Below are 24,983 nucleotides of genomic sequence, written 5' to 3'. Positions count from 1 at the left end.
GATCACCAGTGAGTTCTAACTAAAGCAAATATTTAAATACAATTTCATTAAGCTGAAAAAATGCTAACGCTACATTCAGTCTACACCACAGCATTTGCACTACAAAATTGCACAAGGTAGAATCTGGGCTTTCAACCAAAAGTGTAATATTGCTGTGCACTGACGCTGTGCAGACATCACTCAATGTGTGAACAATGTGGTCAGGAGCACTCTGTCAAAGCTGATCATTGGATTGGCAATTACTTAAAAAAAAAGAAATGGCGTGGTGAAGAAAAACATCAGATTAATCATGCTGTTAGCGATGAAGATGAAGACGTTGATAAATGCAGTTTGGCTTTTTAAACAAACAACTCCTGAGTGTGTGGCGTGCTCGGCATTACCCTTTAATTTCAAGAGGGTTGACTGCAGAAGTTTTGTTTTTGCAGCTTCACAGCAGCCCTCGACCCCATTTACTTCACCCAGTTTTCTGGGCCCTGTTTTTCCTTTGACACCATGTGGAGCACGGCCTCGCAGAACAACCGGCTAAAAACAACAGGTCTGCACTCAACCGTTCCCTCGTTCCCTTTAACACCACACTAGAATAAATTGCTGCCTTATTGTACTATTGTACAGCCAGCAGTACAGGACCATTTTTGTGCTATCTATCTAATTAGATTAGTTTGGTGCTAGTTCGGGGATATTGCAAGAAGGCTCCACACGAGTGAAGGAGGATCAGGCTAATTGGCAGGCGGTTGCTGCCCGCACCTCGCTGTTCACCAGCAGGTTCGCTACTCTCTGCACCTCGGCCTCCACTCATTACCGCCGTTTTGCGTCAAAAGTCTGTGATAACTCGGCTTACCGTATTCTTACAGGCAGTCAAACTACGGAGCGAGCAGGAGTCTCATTAAGCGCGCTCACCTCTCAGTCCACAGGGTTTGGTTGTTTATATAGCAGGCCTGAAACACATACAGATGTGGACCTCCATTGCTGTCTGCAACTGGTTTACGATCACACACTAATTCCAAAAAAAGACTGTAGACCAAATCAACAAACTTATTACACATATATGGAAAGTAAAAGTCCTAAATGTGCTCACCCCTGCAAAAAACGAGTGTTTTTCTTTGTGACTTGAGATCCCTCAAATGCAACAACAGCAGGATTAGCAAAAGAAAGAAACTGGAAGTTTAAGCATAGCACGGCTGATTAAAGTATGGCTGCGTCAACTGGTGAAAGCTTTCTATATACCCTGCAAACCGAAGAAACGGCGCAGCCCGAATGATCTGACTTTTAAATGAACATTATGAAAACATTTGGCCGCCTGCCTTCTTCGGCAAGCTGGCACGCCATATATCACGCAGGCACCTACTGGAGAACTATGCAGACTGCTCAAATTTCCCCACTATAACTCAAGAAAATTATACAAAGCAAGGTACAACTAATAAGCATTACCCCTAACTCACAACATAAATCCATGTTTATACCCAAAAGCGGGCATTGCAAACCGCATAGCATAACCTATACGGATTTTGAATGTTTAAATGCATTTAAAGATCAGCAAGTCATCATTTTGAAAAAATATATTTTATTTTATTCTCACGCACAACTCAAGCTGCTTAATGCGCAATATAACTAAATCATAGCGAAGAGCCATCAGCAGGCCTAAAAAAACTCATGAATTTACATTTATGGGTTTAGTCTGGGCCGTACACACTGTTTTAAAGCACATACATTTAAGAAGAAATATTTAGCAAAACGGGGGTGAATACATCTGAATTTTTGGTCTTTAAGGACTGGAACAGTCCAATACAAACAGAGCGATTTTAAGCTAAATAAGCGGAATAAAGTTACAGAAAAGACTAAACTAATGTTAAAACTGCTGCGTAAATATTTACGCAATAAAGTTCAGCATACTGCATGGTTTAAATGAATAAATAGTTAAAACGAAAAGAAAAATTATGACACTGTCTGCATAAATACCACAGTGCATTTACTACTCAAAATAACGACTCAATTCTTTATACCTATTTTGACAAATAAAAATATTTTAAAAAATTCTGACAAACTGTAAAAAATACTAATTTAACCAAAGGAACAAATGCTATACAACTCAGCAGCAGGCCCCATCACGGGCCCCTGGACCCCAATATTAGCACTCAGGGATCTCAGATGACCCCTGACCCACAAGCCTGTGTCTGGGTTCTGTGTGAAGGATCTGTGGGGTTAATCTTGCCATTCAGTCTCACCCTCCCCGTCTGAGCCTACAAGACCTACCAAAAACCATCAAGCCCGAGAACAATTTGCAGTCCCCGTGCGGTGTGAGTTCACACAAGCAGGTTTTCCCCTGAAATCCAGACTGGAGAAGACGGCATATGTTTAACATTACGCAAATCTGCTGAAACGAGAGGGCACAGGAGAGAAACCTCCAGTGTGGCAGTGTACACAGAGGCAGGATCCTTAATCACTGCTTGTTACAGGTCATTTATTATATATTTCTACACAGGAGAAAACACTCAGCTGAGACACACTCTCACATTACCTCATTTAGAAACAACTACCGCTCACAACACAGGCCACAAAGAATGCAGTCATTCTCCGAAGTCCAGATTATTGGATTTCTGCATTCAATGGCGTTGCATTATGGCTCAAGAATAAAGACTGAAAATCATGGATTACAGGGCAAGTCGGCAAACCATCTAAAACCGCATAGAAATTAATGCAATGGAGTTTTGGAAATTGTTTAAACACATAATTTTTGCGCAGTTCGCTGCATAATGATTACGAGAATTTAAGATGTATTTATATAAATTACCAAGAGAACATACATAAGGTAAACATATCAAAAAGTCCTGCATTTTTTAATAGGCCAAATGTTTTAGTTTTGCTTATGATTATAAGGGCCACCTCACCAACTATTAACAAAATATATATTAGCATGATTTATAAATGACATCTATAACAATACATTTTAACAGGCATCACAGAAATAAATACGTCAAGTCCAGCATTCTGGAATCACTGTGTCAGAGAGGAATACCAGACCATGCTATCACCTGGTCCACAAATGTATAGCCTGAAAAAAGCCCCACCGAGTACAAAAATAAGACTACATGTGTGGCCTATCTTATTACCCCAGAGAAAACCACAAATAGTAGAAAAAAGACGAGGAAAAGAAAGTCAGTAAATTCTACTGTTCCACGTAATAAACGGCAAAGCAGGGGATGACGGCCTTACCGAAGATCAAAGCGAGTTAACAGCTTGAGCTATCTAGCGGTCCAGATTACTGCTCAGAACTACAGGAAGAGTGGGTTAAAAGTTACCATAAATAAAGTTTTAAAATGCTAGATCGCCCTAACACAACACCGTCAAAACCTGAAACCATCTCACAGGAACCATTTCACACGAGCAAAGTTAATCACACATATTAGTTTAGCAGACGTACTACACTAGCTTGCGTCTGAAAGAAAAACACGATGTAAATAATCCCTGCATTTTTAGAAAACAATCACACATGTACGTACCTCTGTTAAGCATTGGGTTATAGCATTATCACACTCAGTTCCAACAGAGAGGCAGATAACAGCTGACAGAGTATCCAAAGTTGCTTCCCTGAGGAGCCCTTTTCCTTTGAGGTATCCTTTATTCCACATCCATTCTGACCTGGTAATCATTCCATTTTCTCCTGCCGCGTTCACAGAGTTTACTTGCGTTGTCTTGTCTTCATGCGTGCCGTTTATGAAACGTGCCGTCCTGTACTTCCTCTTCTCAGAAGACCTCACAGGTGCAGATGATCCTGGGTGCGAGGGGTGACCACACCACACAGCTTTTTGTGATCACTGCAACCAAACGAAAGCAAAGTTCAGTTAACGATTAAATTTTTTTTCTGTCTAAACAGCACTGTTTAAGACTTAGCACTTACTTTTTAAGACAGAAATTTAAAAAAATAAAAACCTAACAACAATCAAACAAACATCAGCAAAGATAATAAAGGATGTTTCAAGAAAAGCAAACAAACCAGCTCATAAAAGTAAAACAACAATGATCTATCATAATACCTGGCATCTTGAAAAAAACTCATTTGCCGTAACAGCAACATGGACACCACAAATAGACATAAAAAGAGCAGAGAGAAAACTTGTCATGTTCTCAGGCAGTCTAACAACAGGTTTCATGAATGGGAGCTCTGACAGTACAGGCCCTCCGGCCGACCAAATTGGAAACAGGAAAACAAACATTCTCGAGGAAAAGCCCCCCTTCTCCATAACCCCTCCCCCTCCACAAACCTTTTCTTCGACCCATTCTGTCCGACCTGTCTCAGGTTAGCAATAGTCAATTGCACCAGCCTCCAGACCACACAGATGGAGAACATTCAACCACCATGAGGTGGAAAGGAAAAAAATAGACAAATAAAGAAAAACGAAAACCTGTTTGCGAGGTAAGAGAACACACACCACGATAGAAAGGAAAAGAAAGAAAAGAAGGCTAAACTGACTCATCAAAGTTCCAAAGGGGCCGGCGCGAGGAGCTTGCAGGAGGACTGGTGGACGGACTAAACTGGGCACGTCGGAGCGAGGAGGATAGGAAGTGGGCAACTGCTGGAGGATTTAAAAGGAAACTTTCAGAAAGTTTCAAGGAGTAGCAAATGAAGCACAGCACGAATAAGGATGGAGCTTTCAGGCTGACAAGACAGGAGTGTTGTTTTTATTTTATAAGAAAATAACATAGTGGTTTGCTAATGTAGTTAACAAAGGCTTAAAATAGCCAGGACATATCAAAAGCTAACCTAGAAGGAATGACGATAACCACACTCAATCTTAACACGTTCGACCTACCATTTTAAGAGTTTAATCATACACAATCAAAATATTATGTTTTTATTCCTCTTATGAGTAAGAATGAAGATTTAGGGGGAACTTTTATCATTTCTTGCAGTGCAACCTACAGTATCCCTCTACTGGGAAGACAGAGAGTTTTCAGTCACCACCAAACTTTACCAGATGTATGCTAACCACTAAAATATTACATGCCACATAATTAGCCTAACAAGTGATGTCAAACTGCTTTGACAGAGTCAGAGTTGTAACCTAAACCTTTGCTTATCTGTGGGAGATGTTAAATAGACAGTCGCTGCTTGTGCAGATCAAGGTTATTAAACATAAAAAAATTACCTATTGAAAAATATAAAATGAAAAAGGACAAATAGAAGCTGTAATGCATTGCAGGTTTATAGGTCTTGCAATGACACAACAGTTTAAAAGTCCTTGTGTTATATTCTCAAAAGACAGACAAGATGTGAGAAAATAAATTCTAGCAACAAATCAAATGCTTAAAATCAAAGCACTTATAGTAGATTCATACTACCACACCAGGTGACTAAAAATAAAATGCACCTTTTGGGGAAAGTCTGTCCTGGAAAACAATAACAATGCTTTCGTGTGGTAGAATACATCAACTACACAACACATCCAAAGTGACATTCAGATCCTTCAAAAACTAAAATGAAAAGCACATGAGACAATTTGCAACCTCTATAAACTGTGCCTTTAAAAATCTTGAAAATATGAAGGAAAAAATGGCAAGATAAATCGAATACGTAGTAAAAAAGTTTTTAGGGCTACCAATTATTAAGGCCTGTCTCTTTATAAACACTGGCATTTCTTCAAGCGGTTGCGAAAAAATGAAGTTTCTTGTCTCCATATTTCTAACCGCTAGTGAGAGTCTCTTCACCAAAAAACAAAAAGGAATTTCTGTAAAGCAATTCATGTGTCACTTAAAAATAAAACCAGCTACGGAGATTCAAAATCTATCGCATGCACACAGAGGAAAACAAAACTACTCTGTATTTGATAAAAGTTCAAAATTCATATACAAATAAGTCTTTACCATGTCACTTTGTAAAAACACTTTAAATGCTGTATTTTCATTGCCACATTTTATTTTTATTTTTTAAAGTTTTTGTGTTAACTTTGCAATAAAAACTTACACAGCAGTAAGCAAAAAGCAAAATAATCATGTTTCAAACATAAAAAGGAAAAGTTTAAAAATATCTCGTAGCAGTTTTGCAAGCAAACACTTCCATTTAGTATTCTAGCTTGATCCATTCTCTATCTCAGTCACTAAAAGTCCTCTACAATTTATTTTCTCTACGTGTTTCTTATTCAACACCACATGAATCTGCGACACAAGTGGCAAAACTCAATGCGCCAAGAAGTTAGCCCAAAAGAAGTTGTGCAAACTCAGAAGCCACGAAGAACAAATGGAAGACCCCCACTGCTGCTTTCTCCCTCCACCGAGGCCCAAATTCATTTGTCAGCCGTAAAGTTCTTGACTATACAGCGCTGATCTATTGCTTCTCTCCAAAGAGCTCACAGATGTGGAGTCATTTACATTTCAAATACACCTCAAGCTTTTCAATCACTTCAAACGCGCCTTATCAGACAACTCATGTGGATCTTATTCTTCTGTTTTCAGACTGAATCTAGTAAACTGCTGAATAGAGTGCTAGAATGGATTTTTTTACAATGCATAAGGAATTAAATAATATTCCAAGGAGATTTTGTTTCTTCCAATGTCTAGTTTAAGCCACGTATGTGTGTTATGTATGTATAATTACAAATTGTTGCACAAAAAATTATTTAAACTCCATATCTCAAAAAATGAGAAAATAAACGTTAATGCAATTATGACTGCCGAAACCTAACAATGATAGAGCTGACAGTCTCTGTTGACTGTATCTGAAACTCTGTTTACAGTTGCGAGTTTCTGTTCTGTTCTCTAAATGATGAGCCGCATTTTCTTGCACGGGCTTTGTCATTAAGAAACTTTTACCGACAAGAACGAATGCTTTTAGAGAGAGAGAGAGAGGGAAACAGAGAGAGAGAGAGAGAGCATATCATTTCCAGACTGCCCGAGTGTGGCAGGTTTCAGAGTTTACAGGAAACAGTGTAACTCATCTACTGGAACCAACATGGGATTTTGTATCACAACAATCAGATACAGGTTACGCCTCAGTACCGCACATTTGAGTGAAGTGTGGGTGATTTTTATCTGATAGTTTTAAAGATAAAGACTTGTTTCCACCCACTTAAACTTACTAATGACACACTTATGTGAAAGTGATTGTAAAACCAAATTAACTGGCAACCTTACCACAGATGCACAACTTTGCAATAACCGGCAACAACTCCAAATCCAAACACTTTACAGTGTCACTCAAATGTCAGTCGTGTGACAAATATTATTGCATAATATGAACACAAATAAATACCTTCTAAATAGACACATACATAAGTCGTGTATTCCTATTGTTTGCCATAAACCTTGCAAATTCTGTTACAGAAAGTTGTATTTAAAAACTGAAAGTTAAAAAAATAATGTGCATAAAACTTGAGAGAAAGCAGGATTTTTTAATAGAAGTGAAATTAATACACATTTATACACAAAGGGTCCATATTTTAGAGGATAATATACATACAATCATTTTAATTCCTTGACATTCTGTTTAAAGTTTTAGGAAAGTGATAAGCTCCTTCACGCCACTTTGGTCACGCCACGAGAAACTTTGTGAACTACAGCCCCCACAAACACACACACACACACAAGTGCGAATGTTTTTCAAACAGTTGGTTAAAACAAACATGCAGTTTTACTTATACCGTTTTGTTTAATAAACATTCACCCAAACGAAAAAGTGACATTCGTAATGTCAGAATGAACTCAATACCGCTATTCAAAAACTTTTCCTCAGAAACTTACTGCAAGTCTCCATCGCCTCGACGAAACGTTCAAGCGATGAAATCTTTTCACTACCTGCCATCGAATAAAACCGCAAAATAGCGATAAAAACCCCTTTAAAGTCTGCAAACTAACATGTAAACAACCCGCGAGTCTTTGTATGTGGAAAATGAAGTGTAACGTTCAGCGCGTTGCCATGCCTACGCGCTTTCTTATCGCACATCAGTTACGGAAAGTTTTCGAAGTTTGTGTGGAAAGCGACGTACAGCTTAAAGCATCATTTACGCAAAAACAGTAGCCTACACACTAATGAAACTTTGTGTAACTTTAGTTATGACCCGCAAAGCTACCTCTGCCACAACAAGGATTCCCATAAACAATGCAAGTAAACGCGTTACAATCCGCCTTATTACAGATTTCACAGCTTCAATGAAAAAACGACATTTCTACATTCTGGATATTAGCTTGCGCAAAATGTATTGCAACACGGTGCGAAATGGCTTTAGCGTAAATGGGAAGGAAAAAGTCATCCGATAAACCTCGTGTTTTTCTCCACCGTCTCTGAACGTGACCCCACTACTGGGAGCTAACGATTTCAATTTCCAATTTCGTCTCAAAACCCAAATGCCACGGCGAAATCCGAGGAGCCCGGCTCTTGTTTTCATTGCAAAGTAGCGCTCAACTGATTCATCAAATCCCTTCTCAACATTACATAACATTCACCCCTTAAAACCCATCAGCATTCAGGAACTACAGCTAAAATACACATCTCTCGTGATCGCAATGCTCATTGATTCGCTTTCTCCTTACCTGTTGATTAAATTGCAATAGTCTTTGCAGTCTGAAAGATGGTGGAGCTTTGGCGTGAGCCATGAACCGTCTTTGTGTTGTTTGTTTGTTGATCTCGGGGAATTATTTCTTTTTTACAGGGATGTAAGATTGCGAATTGCTCCTGTACACGTGAAATCTTGGGTGACTGTGTTTAATAGTAAAAACGCCTGAGTCTGGGGTAGAAAAAAGGAGGTTGGATTTTGCAGTGATCTCAGTTCTTTATCAGAAATGTTATCGCTTGTCAGGACCTCAGACTCCAACCATTACGTCAGTTTCAAGACACCAACACTATTAATATCAAGAAGCCCTTGCGGAGGAAAGCGCCACCCTAGAGCGCGCGCTCTTAAAGGGACAGTGACCGCTAAAAAGCTCCAGCACCACCGTGCACTTTCTTCATAGACTTCTGCTGGAGATGAGTCGTCTACACATTATAGGTGAGAATATTGCTCTTTTTGTAAGTTAAATGAACCACCACAAATCGCAAAAGTACTACAAAAGAATCCAGAAGAACTGAAAGCAAATAAGTGAAATGAAACCCACTGGCATGGGAACATTTACTGACAGGATGTAATTTCAGCATGCAATTATTAGCAAAACAATGTTTTTGACAACATTGATGGTGGTTGCGTGAAATACTTTTGGGAAGTTGACATGTCCTGTGGTGTGACATCCTAAAAATATTTAAAATAGCACGTTGCTAATTTATGTGTATTTGTTATGAATGCTGTTTTTTAAGTTAACTTCATATCGAGAAACTACATAAAATATGTTTACCTTAATATATGACTAGTTACAGGACACAATTGATATACATTACTTATTCATATTTTTTTATTTATTTATTAAAATAAAAAATGGTCTTAACTATCCTATCGATTAATGTGTACTGTGTGAATATAATAAAATCTATATTCTTTTATTTTTATGTGAACACAGCAAACCATAACATAACTGAAGTAAAAAATAACTTTTATTGATGTACTGTATGTAAATAAAAAATAAAAAAGATTATATATTTTAACTGTTCATATGTGGTCTAGGTGTTTTTACTTTTACCGACAGCATCTAACACTGCATTTAAATTGTGCCTCTGTTTTCATGACAAACCATAAAACATAAGTTCAACAGTCCATAATTACAAGTCCTGTCCACAATAACAAGTTCAAGATGAACCAACCACTTGTTGTCAAACACACATACACATACTAAAGAAAACACAAAACAAGCCTAGCCGTGATGTATACAAGTGATGCTAAATCATTATTGCTTTTACAGTATTTTATTTAAAAATTATTAAAATGTATTTAGTACATCAAGTTTTGGTTTACAGTTTTACAAAGATTTTTTCTCATTGAATTTGTGATCACAACATCTGTATAGAAAATTTAACTTTATAAGACTTATTCATTGCAAAGAGTTTATAATGTTGTAATAACAATATTAAAATATTTATAGATAATGGATGACATTCTTGATTTGTGTGTACTGCTGAATTCTGGGAAAGTTCATGAGTACTGGGTATAGAGTTATTAGCAAAATAAAAATTAATAATGAACAATTGTGGGGATTTCTTAACTATGTTTAGTGAATATTATTATCATTATTATTATTAATTTTTTTTTTTCTCAATTTTTTTTTTTTATTAATCAAAACTAATTTAGAGGTGAGAATATATATTTTTCCAGTTTATGCAAATTTTTTATTTACACTTTTTATGTAATTTTATTTACCATATAAAAATATTAAAATAGTTTCACTTAAATATGCTTAAAATCAAAACCAGTAAACAAGAACTAACAAACTTTGATTATTAAGATTTAAAAAAAAATTCCTGGAGATAACAACATGACAGGATGATAATATTACATGAAGAGAGCATATAGGAACTCTTTTTGATCTCTCCCATGCTTACAGTAGTAACAATGGGCTGACAACACATAAAGATATATTCATACAGTGTCGTTTAAAATCTGTATATTAAAAAAGCATGCACAATATACACGTTCAACCAATATGGACATCATAACATTTATTTTCTGATCTAATTGAGAAGTACCAGAGCATGCTGGCATACAGTTAAACTTAGTTCAGACTAAAAATACATATTTGAGGACTTTATATGTGTTCCCTCACCACTTTATTAGATACTGATGGAAGTAACTTGGAGATGAAACCAGAGAAGTGAAGTCGACGTTGTTTATTTCTTGTACAGATATCATGCCACAAGGTGGGCGTCACTGAAATATTTTTAGTCCTGGTTGTTACATTCAGCTTGACTTATTACATACTGCATAAGTTGGCTCCAACACTGTCCCTATCTCAGCTTGATACTGTTGCAGTATAGCCTTTCCTCTATCCATGCGAACAGCCAGACTCATCATGTGTCGTATTTAGAACATCTTATGCGTAGAAAACAGCCGTTCTTTCAGCCGCTTTCTGCTGTATGAGCGGTATAATAAAACATACACAATATACTCTCTGTATTCATCCATATGTACAACTTTTTGGTATGATGTCATCAACTGTGTTTAACAGTAGGCACATCTGAAGATGATTTAGGCAATGTACTGACTTACGCATTTCATTGTAAAGTGAAGAAAGTTCCCAATTTTAGTGCTTGGATTTGGTTAGTGGCTTGATTTAATTTTTTTTGCAAGGTACCACACATTATGTACTATACTGTACTGTAACTGGCTGTATATCCATGTTTCCATCTGTTTTATGTACACTGTAATAGTGACCCCTAATTACTTTAATATTTTATGTTTATTTTAGAGCTAATTGAACTCCTATTGAAAGAAATAAAATAGAAAGTAAATTTTGGTATTATGCCATGTAAAGCATTAACTTATGTAAACTTTTTTTATACATATATTTTAGCCATTGATTTGATTTTTTTTTTTTTTTGTAAACTTGCTTGAAAACAACTAAAAAGTTTTTTCCTGTCATATACTGCAGGTACAAAAAAATTGTCTGTACCAGACAAAGTTAAATAAATAAAAAGTTTATTTATTAATTTATTTAACCTTAAAAATCTGTGTTAAAGTTAATAGGAAGTTAATAGCACTCATTCAGCACTGAGATACATAACATCACACACAAACAAAAATCAAATAAGTTAAATATGAAATATATATACCTGTTATTTTTGCACAGGCTTAAATCACAATCCCTAAATACATCTCCTAACAGTGTTAGAATTGCATATGTGGCACAAATGTGATTCATAAGTAAGCAGTTTTCAATTTAAAGATTCAGTTCAACCATAGAGCGTAAATGGAAACTGCAAACCGTAAAGTGTAACTTTTGAATAAGAGAGAAATTTAAACTGGAAGAACAGCTCAAGGTGAACCTTTCACATTACTGTTTCACTCCAATGAGCAAAATAAGCGATGGAGGGCCAGAATAAAAACAATTTTATACTTGAGTAAAACATTTCAGCATGAATAATTATTTTATTTTCTTTGCTCCCATAAAAACAAAACTAGAAGATGAGCAGTACACTTTCACAGCGTCTGAAGAATAAGAGCTCCTATTTGCGTTGAAAGTTTTATTCGTCCTTCAAATATTGCTGAAGTTGGTCTGATTTAAATGAGCTTCACAGAGAGTAAACTATGTGGAGATATAGTCATACAGGGGAAGACTTAAACCCCCAAAGACCCTCCACCAGCACAAGACAGACAGAGATACAAGAACAAGTGAGAAGAAGAAAAAAAATAGACAGAAGGACTGAGTGTTTTCTACATATCAGTATTCACTGTATATGTAAACACTCAGCTAAAAATGTAGTTCAGTTTAAAAGTTCAGAAGTAAAAGCACAAAAAAAGTCTGCAAGTAAAAGCGTGAAACTGTCATTTACATTGATGTTGACATTTTGAACCAAATGAGAAAAGTTCTGCACATAATGTATAAATATTTTGAAATAAGATATAAATTGTACCGTTAATTATTTGCGTACATACCTCGTGTATAAATTCCCCTTTAAACTGTGCCTGTTGTATTTTGTTTAAAGTTAGTGGTGTTATCTTTGTTCATGAACATTTGCTTCTCACAATGTTCAATGTACTGTAAGAGACTAAAGCTATTATAGAATTAAGCCATAATTATAGTTTCTTTAACAAAGGCAGTGAATTGACACCCTGCCAGGCAAGTCTACTATGTGCTTTTGACTACAACATCATTATTAGTATTATCACCGAAATCACTCTTTAATTCTTCTAGTTAATGATCGACTTGGCAAAATATTAAATAAAACCTGCTGAATTTCAAATTCTGCTCCATTAAAATTTTCCCAGACAAATTTGTATTTTAAAGCTGGATTTTACATTGGCTACGCTATTCCTCCCATTTAGGAGTATATGTAGTATTTCTTTAAATAAAATTCTTTTAACTGGCAATATTTGAAAAATGCAAGAAAAGTGGGCAGATCCCAATGAGATAGAGGGGACAAACTAAGTGTGTGGCGAGATCGTAACAAGGGCGTGGTGATCTTAAACCTGCTTACGTCACGAGTAATTTTTTGGACCCACCATCCAATAGGAAAATTCAACTGCAGTAGCCACCGTTCAACCTGAAGAGGGCAGCACTCAGACGTTTCTACACCATATATTGTAGTATTGAAACACTTTATATACAAATTTCAAAAAACTTACTAAAATCAATGCAGCACTAATAAAGTCTCATTCTTACAGATCATTAACTAAAAAAAGTTGGTTTAGGGTTTAGTTACGCTTTAAGAGGCTTTCCCCCTTACGCTTTCTCCCCACTACATCTGCTTCATGATCTTAAAGTGCCATCCATATTACTGTGTGGCTTCACTCCAGCTTCTCCTCTCAGAGATGTTCTGATGTAAACCTAGGTGACTTTTACCATTTCCAGGGCATTTTAAGTGCTCTCGCCCTATCTCTTTATTTCTTCAAAAAACTTTATACGTCTTCATGAGATGGAACCTTCCTTACACACATACACACAGAGACAGAGAGACAGAGAGAGAGAGAGAGTGAGAGAGAGAGAGACCATGTGCTGCACAGAGAAAAATAGAGAATACTAATGGATTCTGCAGCACTTTAAGCGATGAAAAGTGGCAGTGCAGTGAAGGTTTATTCCAACGCGGGATAAGATGAGCAAGACTTCAAAAGAAAGAACTAAGATATTGTATATACCAGAAGCTTCAAGTTATATAATTGACTGGGAATTGAGGAATATTATTGGTAACTGATTCTATCTATCTGTCCGTCCACCCATCCCTCCCTCCCTCCCTCCCTCCATTCATCCATCCATCCATCCATTGATTGACCTTTCTATCTACAACGAGTAGGCAACATCGGTGCTGGAGTGCCGATGTCCTGCAGGGTTTAGCTCCAGCTCTAATCAAGCACACCTGAACAACTAATCAAGGTCTAAAGAGTCACCTGAAAACTACAGGTAGGCGAGATTTTATCAGGGTTAGAGCTAAAATCTGCAGGACATCGGCACTCCAGGACCGACCCGATCTACAATATATATATATAGGGCTGCACCGAATCCAGGATTCGGCCGAATACTGGGCTTTTTGATGGGGTTTGGGTTCGGCCGAATCCTAGATTTTTTTTCCACCGAACACTAGGCTTGCACTGCGCTGGTCGACGTCACGCGGCCGTTGATTACACGCGAGCGTGTCGCACCGCATCGCTTTCATTATGCATAGGCTTATGGTAATTGTCAAAATAGTTTTTCCCACTTGTCATCCTGGCATAATGTTGCCTATCCTTTTTTTTACAGTTAAAATTAAATAAAATGAAAAATACACTGCTATGGACGTTGTTTATTTCATTAATGTGTTTTACTGTGTTAATGGAATAAGGATGCGAATAGGATTCGGTATTCGGTGCATCCCTAATATATATATATATATATATATATAGTTAAGTCTGACGTCATGCAAAAAACTATCAAAAACGCGATCCTAATTTTTATCTTCGTAACAAAATCCGAGATGACCAGACATGGATTTTTTATTAATTATTAATATATTGCTGTGAATCTGGGAGCCTGATATTAAAATTTTCACTTAAATGTGTGCTCTGAAAAAATAGTGCTCATAAATGGCTGTTTGAATGTGGTGGCTTGAAGCTGGAAAGGTATTCCTTACGTCATGACTTAACAAGCGGATAACGTGAGCCTGGAGACTGCAGTGTACACTCTGAGTTTATACAATTTTCGCTTAAATGTGTGATATGAATAAATAGTGCTCTTTATCGGCTGTTTAAATAATATCCTCGAAATGAGCGGAGGTTTGGACCCGGAAACCGTATTCCTTATGTCATCACTTAACAACCGGATACCCCACTGGGCTGTTGCTTCATTTTGATTGGCTGAGAAATGTTAAATGGGTGTTGATTATTTTTCAATAACCACACACCTAAACTTTAAAATGTCTTAAAAATAGGCACCAGAACAATATTTTTGGTAACCATGGTATAAGCGGACTAATTTACTCCGGTTCTTTGAATTATTCGAAAATAATGCACAATGACGCAATGACGCTCAATCCAATGCTATATTCTTGGGCATTACACAAGAATTCAGTTCAAAAATGCTTTTCAAACAAGCTCCTATGTCTTCAGTATTAGAGGTCATTATTTCTCTGTTCCCTGCTCGCCAATACGCCTTGTCGGTTTCGCAAACACCTCAATCATCCCTGTTCAGCAATAATGTCCTCATTTGTAGCATGTAGAAAGTCGACCCACAGCTTTAGTAGCATCTCTGTTTGTTCTGCCTGTTAGAAAGTGCAAAAACAAAAGAAAAAGTGTTATGTGTTTACAGTGAATTTGTTTCCCTGCTTACCAGTGGAACAATCATCTGGTTATGCTGCAGGTGACTCATCATATTCCAGCATGCTAATGGTGCGACAGCCCCAATGTGAGCATCCAAGCAGACACATTTATCATGCACACTGCATCCTTCACATGTAAAAAAAGCTGCGATAAATTACATGTTCACACACGCGGCAGCAAATTAAATCAATGCATTAGCCAGGGAATTTGTTTGGAGTGAATTAATCTTGCTCTTTCTTTAACTATCACTGATTTGATGTAATTCAGGCTATGATTTACATTAAGCACACAGACTGCATACAGGAAAATTAAAACCAACAGGATGATAGAGAGAGTGCAAAAAGACGGAAAGTCTTTTTGTGTGATTCAGTCAAGGACAGCATTGGTCGATTAGATTTTGGCACAATGCCAATAACAATAAACCAGTACGTATATTTATTGGACTCTTGAATCTGATTTTTGCCTTCAATAACTATGCATCCGGTAAAGCTTATTGGATATGTATTCTGAGCTATGAGTATGTTGTATTTTCTGCTGATAAATTATGAGACACCAAGAGGTGGAAGGCAGTAATGACATCTGACTGTGATGACAAAGCAGCAGAGGGTCTGAGTCATTTCCTACTGTGGTGGTCGTCATACTTAAGAATAAACGTCCTTCAATTATTGTTTCCTGTTTATGTGTCTGTTGAATAGACCAGGGCTGGTCATCACACAAGTAAGTCTTATATAAAAATCAAGGTTTTGAGTCATGAAATGGAGAAGCTTTGAAGGAGCAACTACTGAGCAATAAAAATGTCCTCTTTGTTATCATACTTGGTTTGATAACAAAATTGTTTATCAATGCATTTGGATTTTTATCAGGTAAAAAAAAATAAAAGTACCATTTACTACAGTAAAAAGTGTGACAACTAGCTCCACTAAATCCTGGTGGGAAAAACAGAGAAAAACACATGCATGGATCAGAAGAAAGTGATCAAGTCCAGTCGTAACATCTTCACATCAGGACAGAATTTAGCCAGACGCTCCCGTGCTTAGCCTGTGTCATTAGCATGGCGTTTTGTCCGCGCTGAATACTTTCTACCATAGGTCATCACAGCACATCACGCTGTGTGAGAATCTCGATCGCCGGCGGAGCCACACGTCTGTGGTAATGTAGAAAATATGCTCTTAGTTGCCTGATGTATGGGATGGAGACGAGAGGGGAACCGGAGGGGCGTCTCAAGTAGCTGCTGGGCCAGCCATGCAGGACCTATTCCAACAGTAACCCAGTTACAGAGGTGATCTGGGACAACTGATACGCCCTCTGATAATTCTTAGCATTATAAGCCATTTCCCACTCCAGTTGCTCTTTATGAGTGAGAAGAGAGGAGACTTTTATGTTAAATGAAGATGGAATGGGGGAGCAAAGAGCTGTTTGATATACACAAGTCATACATTTTGAAGTGTTTTGTAGTTCTGACATCTTAACAACATATTGCTTGTAGAACTAACATAAGGAAACATATTTGTTTAGGTCTAACATTGTTCAAATAAAAGCCCAAAACCACCACTATGGTATTCTGTAGCTTGTGTGTTTGATTCCCAGAGAACACACGTAGTGATAAAATGTATACCTTGAATGCGAGGTATGCATTTAAGTGTATTTGGATAAAACTGTCTGCCAAATGTGTAAATGTAAAAAAATATATTATTAACTATTATAATCAAAACTTTGTAAATGTCCATACATACATTTTACATACATAACACACAGAGTCTGCTAAAAATACAATACAATACAATACAGCTTTATTTTCAACAAAGGTTGAAATTTGTCACTGACCACACCAGTAAAATATATATTTCCAGTTTTTCTCAGTCGCTTTGGAGCATTTCTCAGATCAGAAATTAATTTTTCAAAACACTTTGTTCAACCTCCACATCATCAAGTCATCATAAAAGCACAACATAAAAGCAAATTCACATTGTTTTGGACAAATTATAAATGCTTTGGTACAATCATGCAGATGATTATGTACAATTGTCTGCTGTTTGCTACATTTTCAATTGCTTATGTCATTTTCATCAAAATACATTATACTGGTATCTGTAGAATAGTCTAAGGGGGCGTGCACACCAAAGCCTTTTTACGCAGATGAAAACGCCTGGCAAACGCTAACTGCCAGCCGACTGCCAGCTTGCTTCAGCTAAGCGCTTTGGATGCTGTGATACTTCTGCTTTGTTTGTCAGTCGTTGAACAATGTGCTGGTTGGTTGTTGTGATATTTGTCCTGCCCCTCCTCCAGTGTGAATAGGCCATGTGAGAACTGACATTGACTAGCTGATCTTTTCACCCAAAGTTGAATATTTTTCGCAGTACTAAGTGCGGAAAAACCGGCGAACGCTGGCTTTTAATTCAATTTCGAGCCATTAAAAACATATGCCGGTTGCCGGCGTAAAAGCTTTTGTGTGCACGCCCTTTTATACCTCAAAACATTTAGAAATTAGGTCATTGTACAAGGCATGTCATGCTAAATTGTTTACCTTTGTGTCATATACCATTACTGTAAGCGTGTTTATAGTTTATTTTTTATTTTTTTATGTGAACTGAATTAATTAATTGTCTTCTTGGCCGCGTGTCACTGTGCATTATTTGGGGATATCCGAAAATGGGTAACGAGGCGGGACGTGGGTGAAGCTGAGGCCCGCCTAGCTCGACTTTAGTTACAGCAGGGGCTGTTCAACCGTCACGTAAGTGGCCCCGCCCTTAATTATGCATAACCTTAAGGCTTGACATAATTTAAACGGATGAGTTACAAAAAAATTCACCCCCCTTACAGTTGTCATGAAGTGCAAAATTAGCTATACAGACCAAAATAATTTTTGTATCAGGCTGTAAACATATTATTTTCTGTTCTAAAGATGGGCATTACATGGGGGTCTATTGGAATTGACTCCCTTTCGGAGCCACCTTCTTGCAGCCATTCTATGAATTGCAGTTTAAATCACTTCCGTATCGGCTTCATCAGAGAGATCGGAAATGTTGCCCCTCGGTATAACATCACAGTGTGCTGTTTGTGGAAGCAACCAGAATATTTGATTCAAACCTGACTTTTTTCAACAGTCAAGGATATTGATTTGTACAATCCATTTTAACCATGTTCATGAAATACAATTCAAATTAAATTTCTGGAGATGTGTTTCAGATCAAAATTATGGAGTTATTCAGGGTGTAAAATATATTCAGTTTAATATACTAGACACAATAATTACAATATGAAGGCAACAAAAACTAAAAGAAGCCTATGCCGTCCTCCGTCCATCACAAGTGTCTTCTCTTTCTTTTCTCTATATCATCCGCTAGCTAAATCACTGGAGATTGTGCTCACACCAACCAATATGTATGTTTGTCACAAATGCTTCTGCCACTGCACACACAGATTCGATTTCATCACATTGTTTCGGACAAAGATCAGACTGAAAAAAACTAACAATAACTGTCCACAGTAAGAATAAAATCAACTTTGGGTGATGTGTTGCAAACTTTCTGCAGCTTTGTGTCACCTGTAGCCTTTTTTCTTTTATTTTGAAATAGAGATTTTCCCATCCCTGCCTGAGCAAAGGACAAAACTATAGCACATATCCTTCATTGAAATGATTTGGTTGGCTTTGCCACTTTGGTGGGTGAATTTCTTCTCATTCTCTATATAGTTTTTTCGCTTTATCACCTGGATTATTTCTCCTTCCCATTTAATTTGATTGAAAGTATCGACTGTCTATGGGCCGGTGTGATTTACTTCCCACTGCTAACCTCAATCTACTTTTTACGTAACCCGTTATTGGCTGAACCCCTCCACTGAGGTGATTGATTTGTGTGATGGCTTACCCATTCAGCGCTCACAGTTTTAACTCTCCTCTCAATGGCTAGAGATTTCCCCAAGGGCAGTTTCTAACTCTTCGGCTGGCCGCTTGAATATCCCTCATTGCTGTAATTGAAACAGGTTTTCTTGGCCGGCCTCCATTAAATTATGTCTGAGTGAATTTTCTTTGTTCTTTGATCCTTGCAATTAGCTTCAGGACTTCATGTCCTGTCAAGAGGTGGAGAGAATCATTTGATATCTCACTCAGAGTCTCCGTCTGTCTCTTGGCCCACTATTTGCCATTCTTTTACTGTATTTCTCCTTTTGCCTGCATCATCCTCTCTGTGGTTTGAAAGGAAATAAGAAAGAAACTAAACGTGGCCCATTTTCCAGGCAGGCCGATTGAAAGAAACAACATCTTTATCCTGTCACTGACTGAGCAAGATATGGATGGTATCCAGTATCAATCGCAAGCCACGTTGGAGAGGAAAAAACTGCTATCATCGCTGTTACATAATGCACCACCCGAGCAGCCCTGTGCATTGATGAAAGCGATCTGTTTTCTGGACATTGTGTACCGCGTTATAGGAAGCACGATTCGAGCACTTAACATGTGCCATACATCTGCTGGCAGACATAAATAAGACAATGTAATCTCTCAGAGAAGAAGAGTAAAAAAGGACTAGCGGAAACGTCTCCTGCACAGCTGTAGTGGGCAGGCACATGGCCAAGCGAAATATGCGGACCTGCCAAAGTGAATTACGTCCATGAAATAGGGGATTGTCTATGCTGGTCCTGTAAGTTACTTGGTCGAAGCATAATTGATTTGAGGGGGGAGAAACTGATTGTTTTAAAAAACACTCAACCGCACGTCCAAAATAGATCATATATATAGTATTTCATAAAGTAACGTGTTCCTGTAGCTCAATTGGTACACTCTCAGAAATAAAGGTACACTGTAAACATTTTTACTTTAATTGTGCAGCTGTTTTCCAGTAACTTACTGTAGATTAAAATGTATGTTATTTACTAACAGCAGTTTGTTCAACATTAAATGAACATTAACCATTAACAAGTCTTTGTCTTTACAAAATAAAACTATAAAAAATGTCTGTAGTAATTACAGTATTGCTGGCAGCTGTTTGCCAGGAACTTACTGTAAATTTAAATTTATGTTATTTAATGGCAACAGTTTGTTCAACGTTAAAGGAACATTAACCATTAACAAGTCCTTGTCTTTACAAAACAAAACTATAAAAAAACTATAAAAATGTCTGTAGAAATTACAGTATTGCTGGCAGCTGTTTGCCAGTAACTTACTGTAAATTTAAATGTATGTTATTTACTGGCAGCAGTTTGTTCAACGTTAAATGAACATTAAACATTAACAAGTCTTTGTCTTTACAAAATAAAACTATAAAAAACTATAAAAATGTCTGTAGAAATTACAGTATTGCTGACAGCTGTTTGCCAGTAACTTACTGTAAATTTTAATTTATGTTATTTACTGGCAACAGTTTGTTTAACATTAAAGGAACATTAAACATTAACATTAAGTCTTTGTCTTTACAGAATAAAACTATAAAAAACTATAAAAATGTCTGTAGAAATTACAGTATTGCTGGCAGTTGTTTGCCAGTAACTTACTGTAGATTTAAATTTATGTTATTTACTAGCAACGGTTTGTTTAACATTAAATGAACATTAAACATTAACATTAAGTCTTTGTCTTTACAGAATAAAACTATAAAAAACTATAAAAATGTCTGTAGAAATTACAGTATTGCTGGCAGTTGTTTGCCAGTAACTTACTGTAGATTTAAATTTATGTTATTTACTAGCAACGGTTTGTTTAACATTAAATGAACATTAAACATTAACATTAAGTCTTTGTCTTTACAGAATAAAACTATAAAAAACTATAAAAATGTCTGTAGAAATTACAGTATTGCTGGAAGCTGTTTGCCAGTAACTTACTGATATAAATTTATGTTATTTACTGGCAACAGTTTGTTCACATTAAATGAACATCGACCATTAACAAGTCTTTGTCTTTACAAAATAAAACTATAAAAGCTATAAAAATGTCTGTAGAAATTACAGTATTGCTGGCAGCTGTTTGCCAGTAACTTACTGTGAATTTAAATTTATGTTATTTAATGGCAACAGTTTGTTCAACGTTAAATGAACATTAAACATTAACAAGTCTGTGTCTTTACAAAATAAAACTATAAAATAACAGCCACATGCAAAGTATTTTGGGAACCATAAATCGTCATCGGACCTTTCCTGTTTTTTCCCTTCTGATTTTTGGTTCCCAGAATGCTTTGCATGAGGCTTTTATTTTAGGTTTAATCTGTAAAGATAAAGACGTGTAAATGTTTAATGTTCATTTAACTTTCAACAAACTGTTGCCAGTAAATACAATAAATTTAAATCTACAGTAAGCTTACTGGCAAACAGCTGCCAGCAATACTGTAATTTCTACAGACATTTTTAACAGTGTACAAAAGTTATCACTGGGACAGTACTTTTTAAAAGGTCCCAATATGTAGCATTTTGATAAGATACCAATGTGTACTTTTAAGGTATACCAATATGCACCTTTAAGGTATAAAAGAGTACTTTTTGAAAAGGTATCACCCCAGTGACAACTTTTGTACCTTCTTGTACTCTCGGGCGCGTTTGATCCCCAAAGCTTGATTCGTTTAAATAGTGTGATCAACTCTGTACTGCACACAACGTGGTTTGGTTAATCGCGCCCTGATAGGCTTTCAGAGGTGGGCTTGAGCGTGGTTCATTTGGGCGCAGAACGCGCAATGTGATCGCAAATCGCGGCAGAGTGCGAATCAAAAGTAGAGAAGTCTATTGTGCCACTGCTCACCTTAATCTGTCTTTGTAAAAGACTTCTGACGCACGCAGCAGGGTTACGTAAATGTCTGAGTTGCACACGTGGAAGACCAACTAAGCAATATGATCACACGTGAGAGGGCTGTGTGTCATCGTGCGCCAGTTGACTCTGAAAAAAAAAACACAGACTTAACATTACGATGGATTCCAGTGTTAAGAGAGCGCTTTACTTCCTGCTTTGTTCAAAACAATCGCATCCTAATGACAAAAGGATGCCCGGCCTCGGATCGATAAAAGTAAAATGTGTGTGGTGCTTCTGGAAGGAGGGGGACAATCGCACTGGGTCATGGTTTGGTTTGGATAGTGTGAGTGCGACAGTGATGCGCGGGTTGATCCGAAATGAGCGGGTGCCTGCGGTCACCCGCGATTACGAGTCATTCAAAAATATTTTTAATGATATTCGGGTCGCGGTCGGTTGGGTCATTTGAAATAAAGATGCCAATTAACTATTTAAACAATTACTACTTTTAAAACCGCGGACCAGGGAGCGGGTCAGGTACAATATTTATTGTTATTTTTTTTGCGGTCCGAGTTGCGGGCGGGTGTGTTGAAAACATAGGTCGGGTGAGGGTTGTTTATACATTGACCCGCTCATCACTGGAGTGCGCCCTAAAAGTGTAGAGCATTGCGTTAGCAGCGCAATAGTCATGGGTTTGATCCCAGGATAAAACATACTGATAAAACATGTTTAGCTTGAATGCACTGTTAGTTGCTTTGAATAAAAGAGTTTTTCAAAAGCGTAATGTGTAATGTGTACAATAAAGAATGGTCAAATTGGTAAATTAATGGTCAAAATCAAACTTTGATGCTCTTATATCACAATTCGCTTATGAGGATTTACTCTGGATTTTAACAGACTTAAATAAAATAGTTGTGGTTGGTTGCTGAAGCACAGAAACTTCTAGCCCATTCTAAGACTCATCTTTTCTTAATGCATGGGCGTTTTCTGGGCCGATGTGAACGGGCGGCTGCCAGACAGGCCAATCGCTCTGAGGAAGCGGTGCATCTGACAAACCCTACTGACTTATCTCTGCTATGGCTCTTCCCCTCCCTTCAAAACACTGCAGATGGATTTTCTGTTTTAAGAGTTGTGGTCACAGTAAGGCAATACTCTCAGGCACGCAGAGCCCGGCTGCCAGTCACATCTCCGAGCGGGGACGGCCCTGCTCGCAGATGCTTTTGAGACCCTACTGGAAAACTGAACATGGCTAATTAAATAGAACAGAGGGAGGAGATGCTGAAACCTCATCAAACGAGGGCCGTTCAAAGTCGGGGAACAAGTATTAAAATGTAAAAGACCAGAGCGAGGTGGGTATGTCCGCACATGAAATGAGAACAGAAAATAACAACAACAATGAAAGAAAGGGCGATATTTGTTCCCATAAACGTGAAGCCTTCTTCGCACGCCCTCTCGCTCGCTCCGTGCTGCCGGTCACAGCCGGAGCTATTCCCAGATAATGTCTTTAACAGCGCACTTCTCTCTGAACCTGCATTGTTATGGGCTGGCAGGCCACAGGCTTCATGAGAAGGCAGGGGAACCCTGGGCCGACTGATGTCTCTGTGGCCAGCCTGTCTGACCGTGAGGTTCGCTTTTTTTAGATTTATAACTGGGCTGACTCAAACTTGGCTCGCAACAGGAACCCACAACTTTCCAGCCCGAGGCGACAGAGCTGACCACTACAACGCTGGTCAGTCACAACAGAGCCATTGGTAGCCATTTGGTGACCAAATGGTGTACACGGTGTCACTGTTGTAATAATTGGGTTTGTCAGGAGGTTTGCCCAGGACTGGAGGATGATAAAGTTATAAAGGGGAATTATTTATTTGTTGTTGTCATCAAAGTTATTTCAGTGGCACGCTGTTAAATCACTCGTCTTTCAAAGAAACACAATTTGCAGTCACTGTGCTTTTGCTTACAAGAAAAGAAACTGAAGACACAAATAACTCATTATACGGTTCAGAACATTATGATTCAAATTTTAAATGCATAATCTTACTCTCACATCCACAAAAAATACATTAGAAAAATCTAAGTTAACTTTCTACATAAGATGCCATAATGACCAAAAGATCTCCTCAATCTTTCAACAGTATTTTACTGACGCTATTTAAATTAAAATGCAACATAACAGAAAGAGTAGAAAAAAGTTACCTGTAATTCAGTTTTCAAGCTCCAATGACTCACCACATTTAAACAAATAGAGGCAAATAATTTGTAAGTGGTACTATTAAACCATGACTTTCAAATTCGACAGGTATTTGGTTTTGCCCACAAAGTGGTCTATGTGTACCTTCCTATATCTTCCCATATCCTTTATTAACAAGAGTTCTCTGTGCTTGTTTGGAAAATGAGATGGAATATGAATTTGCACTGATCTACATTCAGCATATGAAGAATGAGTGTTCAGGTCTGGTTACCGGTAAGGAGTAATGAACTGTACATACCAGCGGAGCAGCGAAGTGCCCCAGGGAAACTTTCACGGAGGGATGGGTTGAAGAAAAAGCCGATGACAGCGTTTCACGAAGGAAAATATGCTTGTTGATTGCAAAATAATCTAGAGCAGATGAAGCGGCAAATTTTCAACTCCTTTAGCATTTATCAAACACAAAGCAATGCGTCTTAAGCCTTCCTGCTGTCTCACACACATCCAAAGCTCCAGCAGGGGGATTCACCTGGACTTAGACCACGCAGTTATGGCTGAGTGAGCTTTAGATCAGTCCAGAAACGTTTAAACGCTGCTGACAAATCCAAGATGGTAGCTGTTTCTGGTGTCAGCATGGCTGGTCCAAATTGGTAGGCCATCTTCACTCTAAATTCTGCTGGGTTATTTTGAAACCAAAGCTGGGTAAATATTGGACAGAACACATTTTGGGTTA

At 37.6% G+C, this 24,983-nt stretch overlaps 1 protein-coding gene across 5 annotated transcripts in view; it reads right to left on the bottom strand.

Annotated features, from left to right (window-relative positions):
* trps1 (trichorhinophalangeal syndrome I) overlaps positions 1-9,238 on the bottom strand; it is a 111,692-nt gene extending 102,454 nt beyond the window's left edge. The window contains exons 1-2 of one of the 5 annotated variants that reach the window (XM_065290752.2): positions 8,521-9,238; positions 3,498-3,812 (exon numbers count right to left, since the gene is read on the bottom strand). In XM_065290752.2, the coding sequence (XP_065146824.1) occupies positions 3,498-3,510 (13 nt within the window). In that variant the 5' untranslated portion in view covers positions 3,511-3,812; positions 8,521-9,238. The other 4 variants (XM_065290769.2, XM_065290757.1, XM_065290762.1 and 1 more) reach the window with 4 other exon arrangements.
* Between the last annotated feature and the right edge of the window lie 15,745 nt (positions 9,239-24,983).

The sequence above is a fragment of the Paramisgurnus dabryanus genome, chromosome 19 (assembly GCF_030506205.2).
Source record: "Paramisgurnus dabryanus chromosome 19, PD_genome_1.1, whole genome shotgun sequence".
Taxonomy (NCBI): Eukaryota; Metazoa; Chordata; class Actinopteri; order Cypriniformes; family Cobitidae; genus Paramisgurnus; species Paramisgurnus dabryanus.
Note: the sequence above shows the minus strand (reverse complement) of the source record. Positions and strands in the feature narration are given on the sequence as shown.